This window comes from Rissa tridactyla, chromosome 5 (genome assembly GCF_028500815.1).
Source record: "Rissa tridactyla isolate bRisTri1 chromosome 5, bRisTri1.patW.cur.20221130, whole genome shotgun sequence".
NCBI classification, from domain to species: domain Eukaryota; kingdom Metazoa; phylum Chordata; class Aves; order Charadriiformes; family Laridae; genus Rissa; species Rissa tridactyla.
Genome location: NC_071470.1, coordinates 46,667,595 through 46,684,312, shown reverse-complemented (window position 1 = coordinate 46,684,312; position 16,718 = coordinate 46,667,595). Strand labels below are relative to the sequence as shown.

General features: G+C 37.4%; 1 protein-coding gene across 1 annotated transcript in view; it reads right to left on the bottom strand.

The window, feature by feature from the left end:
• PDGFC (platelet derived growth factor C) overlaps positions 1–16,718 on the bottom strand; it is a 134,072-nt gene that overhangs the window by 40,348 nt on the left and 77,006 nt on the right. The window contains exon 2 of the mRNA XM_054203838.1: positions 14,777–14,972. Within this exon, the coding sequence (XP_054059813.1) occupies positions 14,777–14,972 (196 nt within the window). The remainder of the gene's footprint in view (positions 1–14,776; positions 14,973–16,718) is intronic.

The window sequence follows — 16,718 nt, the reverse complement described above, 5'->3', positions numbered from 1 at the left end:
TTTAGTCATGGTGCCCACAATGCCTTCCCTTATACCTGTTGCAGAACATGTATTCCTCTTCCCTATGGCCTAGGTGCCTGGGACCATGGTCTGAATTAACAACCTGAGTAAAGACAATTTATTGGAAAAGAACAAGGAAGCGATATAAGTGACTCTAAACTTCAACACCTTTCCAACCAGGAAATGTATTTTCCAAGGGAGTAAGTTTTCCTCTCCTTTCTATATTTTTTCTGTGGTTTACACTGTCATTTGCTAAACATATTCTGACAGGCTGTTTACCTTGGCTTGCAGTTTTGTGACCTTTTTGTGGCTTCCCTCTGCCTTTGGAATTCCACAAATATATCAATGAATGTAAGAAGCAGAAACCCATGAGGTAAAACACTTTATCATATCAGCCATGTTGGATCTCTCCATCTCTATAGAGATGTGTGCTAGACAAAAATCTAGCACACCCAGTAAAACAGCTTGTGAAAGGTGAAATATATTTTTCCTTTCCCCTTGGATAAGAATCTGTTTAAATTTATTTTATTTTTAATGAAGAAATAGGAAGTTGACAAGAATCCCAGTCTTTTTTTTTTGATAGTGTCCTGTGGTAATATTTCTGTTCCAACTTGTTTTAAAGCACATGGAATTCTGAGGTTTTTCTGGTGCCAGCGCAGCACCTCAAAATACCTACCTCAGCTGTAGCCCAAACGCATTCAAGGACCACTGGCAGTTCACCAGACAAATTGTTATTGAATAGAACTTAGATGGTTTATATTTGGACAGCTTCAATTTTGGAGACATTGGAAATTACTAAAAACTGTCATCATGAAAATATCATTTTGATCTTTTTCTAAAGCAAAAGGAAAGTAAGGCCAAATGTTTAGCTTGAAGATATTTTTTTTCAGAACTTGTCTGCCTCGCTTGCAATAAATTTGGGAGACCTCCTCCAGTCAACCCAGCTCTCCAGTAATGCTCGGATGGGCAGATTCACATTTACCTGAGTAGAAATTGGAGCCTGACAGAGGCACTTAAATCCACCGTATCTGGTGGCATACCCAAGCTGTTTAACCAGCCTTGTTATTCTCCACAGGTCAACACACTGTGCAGTCTCCAGCAACAACGCATGGCAGGACAAGGAGAATGCAAAGCTTATGACAAAGGGCAGGGGGGAAATGGGAGGAACACAAGAAGGAAGAAGACAGAACGGCATGCTGGAGTAGAGGAAAAAAAAGTAGATTTCAGGCAAACTACAAAACCTATAGATGTAGCAACAGTTATAAAAAGAAAAGCATACTGCACCATTCATTCACTAAGCGGAGAACTTTCTTCTTTTCTATTACCAATACTGCCCCTCTCACAGAGAATAAAGTAAGTTTTCCTCAAAGACCAAGACACAGAGATACAACACACATCATGTGTGATGAAATTCAAAATGACATAAAAATTAAACAATTGGTAATAATGAAAATGCAGGTAGTTGTACACTATTTTTCAGTCTGTGTAAGAGGAAATCTTACTGTTGGTATTTTATTTTTTTATTTTCCCTCCAACATGGCCAGGCCAGGTAGAACAACCAACTGCCACCCAAGTTTGCAAGCTTCAGAACAGCTGTTTAATTAATTTATTTGCTTTCCAAAGGCATTAATTTACTTCACATTGGTTTGCGTTTGTTACCAGTCAAAAAAATCTACGGAAGCCTCAGCCAGAAAAATACTGGCCTATTCAGTGCCGTCCTCCATTCAGTCCAGTAAATACAAAAGTTCCTGAAATCTCAAATCACTAGCAGTGCATATCAGTAAAAGTTAGCTATTAATAACTCCACTTGCCAGATAGCCAGCGGAGAAAAAACTCACATGATACAGAAAGTAAAATTCCTGGAGGAAGGGAGAAGGCACCTTGGCTGCAATGGTGACCCTGTGGCAGATCCAGCAAACACTCCATGCAGGGTAAAAGTTCAGTAAAAATGATTCTGCTGAACATTATCAGAAACATTTAACTGCGGCTACTTTGAGTGACAGAAAAGACAGAATGCTGGAAGAAAGTTGTTTTTAGAAGACTACCTGATATAAAGTTTTAAATATTTAAAATATTCTCTCTGGATTTTGTCTTTCCAAAAGGAAGTTCTGAAAAAAGTTACCCAGATTCATTTGATTTCAGTTGCCGAGGCTCACAGTATAGGCAATGCACTCCTGGTATTCATCCGCTTTAGGAGGACTTGGCAGTGCCTTCCACTATAAGAGGAAGCTCCTTTGGATATCATTACAGATTGTTCAACAATTGAAAGAGAGTTATGTTCTACAGTGTCTGTCATACTTGATGTTTTAATGTAAAAAAAGAAAAAAGAGGTGATAGAACAGCAATGATTTGAAATGAAATAAATTTCCATAGTAGTACCTGTATCTGCTGATCCTACACATAACCGTGTTTTAACAGTCACTGGAAAGAAACAGCATATCCAGATATAATCCAAATAAATAACTGATGAGGTCAGGTTTCTTGTACTCAGAAAATGATGTTTAATTATACACAAACATCACTTCCAGCAACAGACATCACTTCCAGCCAATACTGCAAATGAGCATAAAAAACCCAAGTATCCTGCCATGTCTACATTTTCCATGAAATAAAGATACTCAAGGTATAAACAGAGAACATTTCTAACTGCCATTCACCAAATATGGGTGGTAGTTTCTGCGCCAACCTACTTTGAATACATCTATTTTAGAATATGCAGTACTGTACATTAAGAACTGCCTTATGGAAACACAGATTCATTCACAAATGTTAGATGGTTGCCATGGTTCTCTCTATTTAATCTTTCCTCATAGTGATTAGTAACAGCCTGAGGCTTCTAACACAACCGCACAACTTTCTCTGTATTTCTACCTTGTTATTTAGGATACATTAAAAAAAAAGTTTAATCCTTAGATTTCGATTTTCTTCCCCTTCATTCACTGCCAGACACTTTGGTCATAAACACACATTTATAATACTGCAAGTGAAAGGGAAAAACAAAACAGAGTTCAAAGCTCCAAATTCTACTTTTCAAACATTGGAACACTTTTCATGAAAAGAAAAGGATGCTCTGGTTGTTTGGTTTGGAAAAATTAACTGCTGCATTACCACTCTCCAGTCTACCGGAAAACATATTACCATTTTCTGTGCATCTGCTGAATACTTGAGGCACCATGTGAGGCTGAGACACATACATTTTCAGTAGTAGCTTTTGTCGCCTGGTGAACTAGAATCAAGGCACCTAATGGAAAAACAACTCCAAAGAAATGCAGCTCCTTTATATCAAAGGCTTGTTTTAGTGCCAACTGATAAACTGAGTATTGCTGAAAACATATCTTTTCCCTGATGACTTGTAAATTGGCACACAAACACCTCTAGGAAATAAATCATCATGACTGGTACCTAGGTGCACCGGTAAATACTTAAGGATCTCCATCTCAAGCACATGAATATCCCGTAGTGTCTGAAGGTAACTTCTGCCTTGTGGGGAGGATGTACATTAGCTTTTCCACAAGAATAAGAAATTGTAAACTAGATACACTGGTAAATTTATTTCAGGCTCTAAACCAAAACAACTCTATATTCAGACAGCAACGCTGTAATTATTTAAGCTTGTGTTAAACTACTGATACAGATAAGGCATGTAAATAAGTATTTTAAGAAGAATAGAGCAACCACAGAATTCAGTCTTAGATAGCCTGTGCTATGAACTAACTTATACTGGTATAACTTCTATTGATACGTTATTTCAAGCGCTTGAATAAGAATCTTGTTGAAAGAGACACTATAATCCTGCTGATCTAAAGTGGAGGTAAGAAGGAAAGAAGATGGTTTCCCAAGCTCCTACTTTTAAAAGGCTGATCGCCAAATTACTCAGAAGCCACCTATACTTATGTTCTTTGTATCAAAGAATGGCAGGTATTCCTAATGCCAGTCAGGATAAGAAACGTGTTTAGGTCTCCTGAAATACGGATTAAGTTTGCCTAAAAAGGGCACGTTATAAGTAGAACAGAGATACAAAACAGAAAAGTGCACGAAATTTCATATTGACAGTACCATTACTACATCAAAGTGGAAAATGAATATGGTAAAATTGGAGAGCTTGGGAAAAAACCATACCAACACATGTGAATTGGCTTGCAAATGATGCCTCAGTCCATTTACTTACGTGGGCCATTCTTAAAATCCAAAGGAAGAAGTTCCATGGGGAGTAAGTCACCATGAGTTTCCATCACTCTGGGTTACTATGCTACCCTTACCTTTTTCCTATTTGACTACAGACTCTCCTGTAGCCATATAAAACACACTAAGTTTTTACTTTTTTTTTTTTTGAGATTTTCCACGAAACCAAGAAGTCACTTGGGAAGGTTATTTTTCAAGGACTAGAAAATGGATAACATGTACATGAAATATTTTCTTGTACTGTTTCACCTTCAATCTGTCTGCTTTCTGCTACTGACTTCATGTGCAGACCAGAGATGTTTTTAGTATCCTGCACAAGTTATGAATTGAAATCATAATGCATGTAACAAAAATGGTAATAAGACAGAGTATACTTATTGTACTGCACACTAGTGTTCCTATTCTTCCCTCTCCACGCACCCAGAGGAATACCTGTACAATAATTATTTTTATTACTATTATTATTACTACTATGTACTCATGGTACAACACCACATGGAAATGGCCATTAGAATTCAGGGTCCTACTGCACTGGACACTATACCCTCCAAAGCACGTTTCCCCTTATAAAGAGGCAGCCCATTGCCTCCGGACAGTGTACCAGCTCAGTATGTATCCTACAGCATACAGTACTACGCTCTCCAGATTTTGGAGAATGAAATGCCTTACCAACTTTTTCCCAGTACTTCTCTGTAAACTCTGGTATATTTTTATCTTGGGAATTACAGCGATCATAATAAATCACATGTTCCTACTCTACAGATCAATATTTTGTGCAAAACCAAAAACTTTAGGGGAGCTCAGCGTTCACGTCAACAGCCAAGGTTGTAAAGCATTCTTTCTAATTTGCTATAAAATTTCTACCTCTACTCACCCTGTTCACAGTGGTCAGTGCATCTGTTTCAGCTTCTGCTAATCCATAATTATGCTTTTACCATTGTTTTTCAAGCAGCATTTTAAATATTTATTCTAGGATCTCAAATCGTAATTTTTTCTGTATGCACAATCCTTATATCCTGGACTGTATCTATGGCTCCAGTCAGCAACGTGAAAACTACCGGCTAAGCAATTTCCCAACAATATTCAAAAGCATATTTTGGAAGAAAACAACAAAAAAATTCCTAAAGGGCATTTTTAGCATGTGAAGATTCACCCAGGGCGGTGCACGCAGCACCCTTTCCCCTCAAGCATCCTCTGATGGTACAGCAGCATTACGCAACTGGTCAAGTTTCCTCTCTTTTCATTCCCTCCTGCCTACCTCAGTGGAGGTTGGGGGTCTATCTATGTTTATTTAAACGAAAAGGCTTTTATTTCTCTAGTTCAGCAATACAATAACATATGGTCTCTTGGCTGCTACACCAGCACACAGGATTTACCAATCCAGGACAGACCATTTGTCATGAAGTCCAATATCCTGCTTCAGGACAGGCTAGTAATTGCTACTGGAACAGAAAGTGAAAAATCCCTATAACATAACTGAGCAGTCGCATAACACTGCATGAGGCAGAAAAAACGCGTTCCCAACCCTAGCACGAGATCAGTTTTCACCTAAAAAGTGAAAGGAGTTTCCTCTCACTTCAGTTTACCTAGTTATAAGTTAATGGTCATAAAATCATGCAGACCTATTTTTAACCCAGCCACAGCATATGAATCAAAGGCTAGTCTGAAACGATACTTCTTAATAATCGCTGCTAGTTTACTAGTCTCCCTGTTCTCGTGTTACTGTCAGAAAAGGAAAAGATCTATTTATTTTACCTTATAAAACCCCTAGGAAACTCCCATATGACCATCTAACTTTTTTTATAATAAGTAATCTTCCCTTTTGCGATTTCTCGTGCACATGCATCTTCTCAGATATCCTGATGATCAGATAAGAACAGATTAATGTAAACTGCATTACATTTCACTTCTACTTTATCCCAATGGAGCAGCATTAAGTGCAAGACAGGACTGTTACCGATTTGCCTGAACGGCAATAGTTGCTGGTAATGCGATCTAACTGCAATTTCACGTGAACAACATACTTTGTTAAAATGTTGATGACACATATGAAGAAGCGACCGCAGCATATAGTGAGAGGGAGAGGGGAAAGGAAGAAAACAAGGGGAGGAAGAGGAAAAAAAGAAAAGCTGCGTAACAGGTGAAGAAACACAACTGTCCATCTCGGAATAGGCCAGTTGGTATGCCTGCTATTCCTGATGATTAAACAGGAGAAAGCTGCTTATAAACCTGACAGTGAGCCTATGGGCTTAACTGTACTTAGACTTTCAGTAACCAGAAAACATCAGGGAGGGGGCGCATGCTATGTATAAACTGGAAAATATAGACATTACACAGGGTAACTTTAGATTATGCTGCTGGGCCTGCCTTTGCAACTTGCGTTTCTCTTGACATCAAGACTTAAGGGAGCCACACCAGAAGCCAAGGTGGCTATAGGATCCATCTACATTCCTGATCTCAGGTGGTGATGTCTCACCATGAGTTTTTGTGCCTACTTATAATACAGGTTTACTTCTGTCTTCTAGTAAGTGGTGGGGCAAGAGCGGGGGAACGTTGCCAGTATCAACTATTCCCAGAGTACCCTAAACAGAAGCAAGACCCATCAGTGCCACGCTCACTTTAAAAAAACAAAACAAAAAACCAACTTCAGTCTACACCATTAGAAACAGCCAACTATGGTAACATGAAACAATTTTAGAAGCAATAAATTAGGATTAGGACAGTTTACAAAAATATTTTGATACTGTGGACATAGTTTACTTTATTGAAACAGCTTGCTTAAGATTGGGAGGACAAGGAAGGAATTTTAAGGAGCCTAATATGTTTTTTAAGTCAATAAGTGTAGTCTCCAGTGTGAAAAAGGAGTAAGGGATTACGTCAACTGCCCACTCATCAGCAATCACTCTCCTAACACTCATCTGGACTGTGAAAATAGATTTTAAATTACTTGTGAAATAATACCCATTATAGTGTTCCCTTATAACAGTGGATACTAAAAATGAATGTTGGATTTACTGTGAGGGTGGGAAAATTGGGTGGACAAGAATGCAGTGGTAGCCCCCAAGATTGTGGAGCATGTCCTTCTGATCACATCATGTAGGCTATTGTATCCTCCTGCTCTGCTCAGGGAAGCATCTCCTTCCCTTTCCCTTTCTCATGTTGTACTCTGATTTGTTAGGGAGTACAATTTTGCAGCTATAAACCCTATATGCAGAAACTTAAGAAGTGTGTGTAACAGAGTAATCTCAGTTACAGTTGCACTGCATTTTGGTTTTCAAATTTTTTATCTTCTTTTACTGCCTGCGATATCTGCTTTGTCACATTTACAAAACTGTAAAACTGAGAATGGTATTAAGCAATTTACAATAAGCAGTAGAGAATGCAAAGGAATGTGTATACTTCTGGATACAGTACACACCTCTGCCACAGCGTGAACTATGGACAGTAGCTACACCAGCAGAATGGGACCAGCTGAACAATGAGTTAGAGTTTGAACCATTTGGTAATCAAACAATTATTTTTTTCTGGAATCATAGAAAATCCAAAAAGAGAAATTTCCTAAAAAAATAAAATAAAAAAATACAATGAACGACATTTTTATTCAATGAAATCATAATAGAAAGGAAACAGATCCAGTTAATTCTTTGATGTGAAAAACCATTTTTTCTTCAAAATATAGGAAAGCGAGATGCATAAGTCTATTGGACTCTTCTGCATTCATTATATTAAAATAATTGAGTTGTTACAACTCAACTCACATGAAAGAAATAACCCTTGTAGTTTTAGTCGTTTTTTTCTTTATATGTAAAAGAACAACTTTTATGACTCTGGTCCGAAACTAATCTAAAAATTCTTAAAAATTTGATCCCCATCCCCCACTCATCCTCCATTTAAATCCATTCAGCATTTAAATCTCTCTTGAGCTGGTATCACTATTCAGTTGTCTTGGAAATGGGTTGAGCAATTAAAAATCAAAACCAAAAAAAACCAACCTCACAAACACCAGAAGAAACTACTCCATCAGCTGCCTTAACACAAGTTTTATGGCATTTTCTACACACTGCTCCTAAAACACTACCTTGCTGTCACCGGTATAACATCAATGTTGCTACCAATGACTTCAACTTAAATTAGCTATTTCATAATAATTCTTTCCTATCAGTATTTCTATTAATCTAAGGCACTTGAATGCTAGAACTCATCCCAGCCATTTAAATTATATGACTCCTTCTCAGACTTTGAATAAAAATGATTAACAAGTAATTTATGCGTTGGGGGGGACGTAAAAAAGAAATTATGTTTGAAGAATGAGCATTCATATGCTTTTTATAATTCCATATATTAATGGAATCAATCCTATCCAAATGGATCTGACCCGCAGAACTGAGCTATAATAAATTTTAAATTTAGTATGACGTCACTTTTGCTGAAGAAGGTACAGCCAGTGATGATAGATACATTTAAGCATCACTGATACGCAGAGTCATCTAAACAGAGCCCAGCTCTTCTATATGTGTAGCATCTCATAAAAAATGTCTGGCTAAAATTGAACACACTGAAATTCAAAGGTGACGGATGTAAGAAAAGACCTTTAAGGACTGGTCTTCACTATAACACTCATCTCTGTTCTCAGAATCTGTGGGTTTTGGTGCTGCCTGTTCGTTTTTTTTTTTTTTTTTTTCCAATTTGAAGCCTTAGAAATTTCGGGGGACTCCTCACTGTTTTCTGAATTTTCAAATACAGGTGGCAGCAGTAACTCCTCCATCTTCTGAAGGAAGGCTGGGGGGCGGGGGAGGAATAAGAAGAAAGCAACGCAAATCCCAGCAGTCCAGCTGCTTAGCGACATGAGTTGCCATGAACATTGTTTGCACCAGTTCCTCTTTAAATACAGAGTTCATTTAAAGGTCTTTGTCCAGTTATTCAAAGCCAACTTGAACTTTGTACTTACCCAAGAGATAACTTCACCCTCTGTAATCACAAGTCCACAAGAAGCATTTAAGGCTGTCTGACAGTAAGGACAGCCCATCAGTTGTCCAGAAAACAATTTTCTTGGGAACTGGACCTTGATGAGGAACTCACTGTCCTTAAAAGCCCCAGAATTAATACTTACTTTATGTGAAGAGTTTTTTCGGGGTTTTTTTTCTGAATCTATGCTTGATACTAGTATGTTCTTTGCCTCTACAATGCACTCAAGGCAAAGCAAACAGTATATTATTTTTTCCCCAGGTGGGGGGTAAGTGAGGGAAATTTCCTTTATCTAGAAGAAAAAGATGCTGAAATTCTTTCATGCATGCACCCTGTTGATACCGTAAGGTGCTTCTATAACAAGGAGCCAGACAAAAGTGAAATACCTGTCCTTTTTTTTTACTGAAGCACTTAGGAGCTGCAGTTATCCATCCATATTTTACTCCACATGCTAGATGTACAGATTTGTAGTAATTACAAGAAATGAAGCTGCCCGTGGTATAAGTTACTTATTATGTCTTATGTCACACGGAAAGATCTCTTTAGCAAATTACATAACAAAATATTTAGCCTTTTTATTGTGTTTACCATAACTTATCACTGCATGATGTGCATTTAATGCAATATTTTTCAAAAACAGACAGTGAAACAAATATTTTCCTCTTCATAGACATCCAATAAAGACAGCATCTGTATGTTTTGTCTTAATAACTTGTTTCAGTCTTGTCAGATTGAGCCAAATCTTTTGATTTTTTAACCCTTGTCAACCATTTCCTAATGATACATTCGTTAGGAACACATATGACTGTTGAAGCTGGTTGGATTACGATATCTACCACAGAACTTTGATGTTCCCTGAATGGAAGGGAACAGCTTGGGCACAGTTCAGTCACAACAGATCCGAAGCGAAGGCAAGTAGCTTACAGAAACATTAGGAAAAGGCAGGTAGCAAATTTAATGCATGTGGCTCTGTATTTTACAGCATCATCCCAAGAACCGTCAGAGGAAGAACATTCCCAGTATTAAGTATTTAATCTGATGTGAGGAAGAAAAAAAAAAAGTCACAGTACTACTCACATAGATTTTACCCCATGTTAGTACTGACAGCTGCCTTCAGCTTAACTAATTTTCTTCAGGCAAAAGTTCTACATACTGCACGTATTAACAAGACAAGCTTTGGGAATTCTTTCAAAAACCTTATAGGTAAATGCTTCAATTATATAACTATATGAACAGGTTCACATATGCAGCTGCTAAAAGCTCCCCCCAGCCCCCAGCCCCCCAGAAAACCACCCCACACAAAACAGGCTATAGTTCATACTTTAAATTATTGGAGGACCGAAGAGAGTCGAAAATGAGTATAGCTAGCCTAAAATGAAGATTATGGTCAAATGGCATCTATTATTCAACTGTTGGTTGGTTACACATTCTTTTACTCATGTGTTTTATCCTTATCATCTTATCTACAGTAATTGCACTTTGGATTTGTGACATATTTCTGTGCTTTATCATATATAATAAAAGTCAAACAGACTGTAATCATCTGATGATTAGAAAGAACAGCTGCAACCACCACTGAGATGTACAACTAGAGCCATTCTGTGCACAGGGAGAGAGAGAGTTTGGCACAGGTTACTAACATAACAAAGATCATTTTTTCTCTTTTCCTATTGCAGACTTGCGTTGTAATGCTCCAGAGTACACCCTATTCACAACATCAGACTGCCCGTTAAAGACAACTGCAGCATCCATGCTCTTCCTGAAAGGAAGCTAAATGTGTGTCTTCCTGACACAGAGGAGTTTATCCCAAAGCTTTTATCACTGCATGTTCTCAGAGACAGAAAGCAACAATTTTGGACAACAAGCAACAACTGAGCAAAAATCAGTCCCTCCTGGTCAAGGAAAGTTATGGCATCTCCCTGATGATAGGAGCTGTCAGGCACAGAATCTAACGGCCTCATGACTGAAACAGAGTTGAGGGGCTAGCATCATGAAAATAATGACTTGTCACATCAGCTATCACATCAACAGAAGAAAAGCTGCTTCTTTTCTTCATCAGAAAGGGTGAACATACAGAATGTAAATCCACTATGCCTCATTTAGATAGAAATTCCCTTTATGTAAGGAAAATTCACTGACAGTCTGCATACTTCTCCCTTTTTGTTTGTTTGGTTTGCTGGGGGATTTTTTTGTTCATAAACTTTTTCTTTTGCAAGTCACAACTGAAATCAAACAGATTGTACAAAGCCAAAATTCCTGCAATATTGCAGAGCATTAAATATCCATTTTATCAACCAAATAACCTAAAGTTCTTCTGGGATACATGCATGGATCTAGTTTTCACAGAAATTGCAGTTTGTGTTCACTTTGGAGAGGACTCAGTGGGATTTTTAACATTTTGCCCAGAGAAAGGATGCAGTGCAGAGGAATTAGAGCTATTGCTAAAATGAAATAAAATAAAATAAATCAAAATAAATCAAATCAAAATAAATCATTAGCTGTATTTTAAGCAGTGCAGAGACAAATTGCAGAAATTTCAAGCACATCACAATTGTAAAACCAGGACAAAAATCACCTGGAGAAATACGGGAAAACAGCGGAAGTGTATTCTAAAGCCCATATACTTTAAAGTTTGTTTCCAAAACATACAGAACACAGCAATTCTTATTGAGACTGGTGAGAATTAGCACAACAATTAGGACTATGTGTGTTAATGCTGTTCCAGGTGAGGCTAGGTCAGGATGGCTGGTCATAAACACAGAATTTGCTGTAATGCAAATGCTCTACCCTAGTAAAACACTGTAGGTTGAATTGCAAGTAAAAATGAAGTGGGAAAAGATGCCATGCGAGATCACTCTGATTCCGATTCAGGTAAGTATTTAAAGTGGAGACTAGGCTGGTACCTTCAATGTATCTGTAAAATGTGATACTTGCTCTAGATGAAAAGACCTCACAGAACAGCTTGAAATGTCAGACCAGACTTTGGAGAAATCCAAGTGTGGATGGCCAGATACAGGCAAAAACTTGCCATACCTTCAGGATACATCTGGGACATTTCTTATTCACCATTACCATTGTTTTCCAGCTATTTAAGAGCAAAAAACTCTTATATAGTTGGATATGGTTTTCTTTTATTTTTCTCCTATGTAGGAGCAATATTTGACTTACGATGAGATTTAAAAGCTGCTACAGGGTATTACAGCCTACAGCAATGATGGAGAAAGCTCTGGCATTGCACAGAACATGCAGCTTAAGAAGCAGGTAGAAGAACTGAAAACTGACAATGACCACTGCAGGTGACTCATGAGATCCTCTCATATACTATTTAGGGGGGAGAAAAATATCCTGGCAAAAACTGTACACTGTTGCATAGAAAGTCTAATGGGCTTCAGTTTTTGAATAGTTTCAGTCATAGGTCAGAATTAAAGGATCAGGTCACTGTAAGGTATAGAGTTATAATATATTAAATTTCATGTCATATTTTATTCTGTCCTTTGTCATATAAACTCAACAACTGTTGAGTACTCTACAGCAAAAATACTGATTTGTGTGTTTCAAGATGGCAGAAACACAGTGGAGTAACAAATAGCATGGGATGAAATCAATAAAATCCCTTAGCTTTTCTACAGAAGGTACTGGAAAAAAGATTAAATAATTTTATTAGGAACTATAAGAGATAAGAAACACAAGATATTACTTATAAAGAGATATCACTCTGATAACTGGTATCTTACATGGCCTGTTTTACACAGTTAAACTCTCTGTGTTTTAGTCATTTCCTCAACTTGTCAATTACTTATACTCCCTTCACACCAAACAAGGTACACTTTCTCTTTCTTTACTGAGTTTGTTACTGAGTTTAAATTTCATACGAACCCTAACTATATGTTTTATTTTGGTTAAAAACAACAGTATAACTTTTTCTGAGGCTCTTATCTTCCAAGCCAAAAAGCCCAATGTGTCCTCAAAAGTGCACATATCAGGAATTGCATTCATACAACTTCCTGGTATCCCTGCACAAATATGAGCACGATAAGATTACAACCGAGTGAAGGTTATGAGTGACTTATTACTCTTTCTTAATTTGACCAATACTTTTGTATTCAGCGCATTGTTTACTTAAAATAAATGTACTCCCATTAAAATACTATTCTAGTTATAATATTAAAAATATTTTAACTTATCTTACTTTTTTCTTTGCAAGTGGACGAATGAGTCACCCTACCTGGATTTTCTTTCACTTGCCACTTCACTCTGCCATATGCAAAGAAAAGAAAAAGCAAGCTAAGTTTTCATTTAAAGAAAAGAATTCTTGTGCAAAGGGAGTGCACTCATCTGAGCAAACATATGTTTATGGTAATCAGTATTTTAATTATATTTGACATGGCCTTGACAATTACTCCCTTCAGAATTATGAAAGCAAGATATCTGTTCATCTGTTATGAACCTCAGCTCTCAAATTAAGGATAAGTGCAAAAGTAACCTCTAAGAAATTACAATTTGTTATCAGCAGTTGATTCAAGATATAAAACCAACCAAATGTCAGTTAATTAGAAAAACTGAAAGCAAGAATCAAATCAAATGTGTATCCACAACGTGCTCAAAAATAAAACCCCAAACAGAAAATCACACCATAACAAAAAACTACCTTGAAAGAAAATATCTGGTGTGAAGTACCTCTCCAGGAACACATCAAAGGAGGATATGACATTCAAATGACATATTTTATCTGTCACATAATTTACTGAAAAGAGTTCAGACAATATACCACTATTCACACCTTGTGGTTTTTTTACGATGTGTTGCTATGATGGCAGACAGATGCAGGATACGAGTTTAGGAAGTCTCCCCTTTTACCCACCCACAGGAAGCATATATAATGTCAGCTCCTACTGCCTCACAAAATACCCAAAACATAATCAATTAGATGGTTTGATTCAGAACTACGTCCATCCTGATGCCAGTTATGTCACAGTTGTATTTCTCCCAATCTACGAAGCCTTTGGCTGCAAATCATAGGAAGGAAATACAGACTCCATAGGTCCTACAGAAACCTGTGCCAGTGACTGACTGGGCAGAATACTTACTGAAGTTGGGAAAATTACAATATCATTAAGGAATTTCCATTAATGTAATACTCTAAGTACTGTTTTTCATAGAAAACTGAGAACTTAACCATTAAAGGCCATTAAAATATTGTGCAGTATGGTGGGGGTTTTTCTGAACAGGGATGTTGTACTGTGTGTTGTGAATTCCACTTCAGGAAACTTGCTTACCCAAATTTTCTCTGTAAAAATTAGACATTCATTCCTCTAATGTTCTGTCAATAATATTTTTCCAGTTGTCAAAACTTTTATTTGAGAGAGAGATATTAAATATTTCATGGTTTTGTATCACAACGTATCTGTGGACCAGATACTGAATGTGGAAGGAAAATAGGGGGACCCCAAAGCTTTCAAGCATGAAATCCTTCTCTAGCACTGCAAAAGAAAATCATAAACTAATCATTTAAAAGATGCATTTTATAAATATGCAGGTGTCACATTTTTGCAAAACTTGAGCAACCCTTTTGTTCCATCCCACACACCTCCCCTTCAGAATTTTCTTAGTTAAAGGAAAAGTAACTTACTTGCAAATGTCATCTTCTGGGTCCTCAAGCCCAAATCTCTCGTCAAAAGTAAGCTGTATCCATACATTTTCATCTACTGCTACTAATCTCCACACTAGTACAGTATTACGCGGGTATGTGTGAGGAAACTTGGGGCTGTGAATACTTCCATTAGTAGTCACAGTAATTATCTTCTCATGCTGAGGATCCTGCACGCCTATAGTAAAGAGAGAAAAGAGAGGCATCAATACTCCTTTCTTCTCTTTTTCCTAAAGATTTTGTATAGTATGCACAGATAAAGACACTCTTGTTTTGTTTGCTTTTCTTCATCTTGCAAGGCATTTCTGCTTGGAAGATCTAACAACCACCCAAAAGTGGTAAGTATTACTTTGCTGGCCAAAAGTTATTCAAACCCAACCCTCAACTGCTGTTCAGAAAGCAGAAGAGAAGTTCAAGTGGAGATAAGAGAAATGTGACTGCAAAAACTTGAATGCAAGACTGGACTCCTCACAGAAGCCCAGCAGCCCAAGCGACTACATGGTGCCTCCTGCTGATGGTTTCAGTTCTTTATTACTGGAGAGTGCACAGAAGTCGCAGGAGGGCACAAGGAGAGGTCTGCTCGCACCTACCATAGAAGGGATGGTTTAAATTCGTTTCTTGTTAAAGGAGACTGTCCTACATTTATGGAGTCCGGTGATAAGGATTTTGATGGCTGCATCCTTCCTGATGGCTGTATCAGAGTAAAGTTATCCCGATACAGAAATGAAACTGGCTCATGCTTGCAAAAGTCACCAAGGGTAAGAAATTAGGCATTTACTGACAAGCCTCAATTGAGGGCATTCCTCAAAATTCTTCGTAGCATTGTTAGACTAAGCACACGTAAAAGTTAATGAGTGTTTTACAATGCGGCATCAAATGAATTCCAAAGAAATAAGCCAACTACATTTGATTTTTAAAGCACATAATAACACTGAAACTACTGAAAAGACCTCGTCAGGTTATGAATTTATAACTGCAAGAAGTTACCAAAAGGAAAGGACTCCTTTGGTGAGCAGCTACCGTGCCTTTCAGAGCCCAAACAACTCTCTTCACAGTAACTAAACAAATCTCATTCTCTGGTGCCCAATATTCACAGGAATTCACATTCAGCAACTGGAATCAGCTCATATGGGGTGTCTAGCCCCCCAAACAGGCACTGACCTAATCTGGATACATTTTAGCATTTTGATGTGAAATGACGAGATCTCTAAACTGCAAAATTTAACTCCATCAAATGAAAAACCCCTCCTTATTCTATAGCTGTCTTTAGCTTTTTCTAAAAAAACTGTACACAGTCAGGTTTGACATTTCAGTCAGTAAATCACAGGAATTCTCAGAGTTACCTATTAATAACTCTAGTCACAAAACAAGCTTGTAGTTTTGTATTAAATAGTTGTTAATATTATTTTGTTTTCAGCTATTCATTGTCTCTTGCCGTTAGGTACTTTTTATTTTTCTGATTGGTTTATAATCAACATTATGATGAAGATTCATTTGAAGCTATGTAAGACATACGATTCAGTCTACAATGAAAACATACACTGCAAAAATTGTACCTTATTATAACTGAATGTGAAGGCTGACAGTTAAATGAATGTACTGCAAGAAAAGAAGGGCATAGAAACAGCATTGCTATTGTGAAAGAATTAATCTATACTTAAATGTAATTTAAAGTCTGACAGAATTTGCGTTCTATTCTGGTGGACTGGTGTCTTCTACTTGTGGTACCAAGATGGTAAATTTTTAGTGGAATTGCTGCTTTTATAAAACTGAGAGAGTGTGGTCTTGCCTTGCAGAGGACTGACTGTCTTGTGTACAAATAAGACAGGACAGCATGCAGTAATAAGTAGAAAAGCACAAAAAAGGCACACGAAACAGATTCCTAATTTAGATACTTCATTGGGCTTTTGTTAGCTGAGTCACA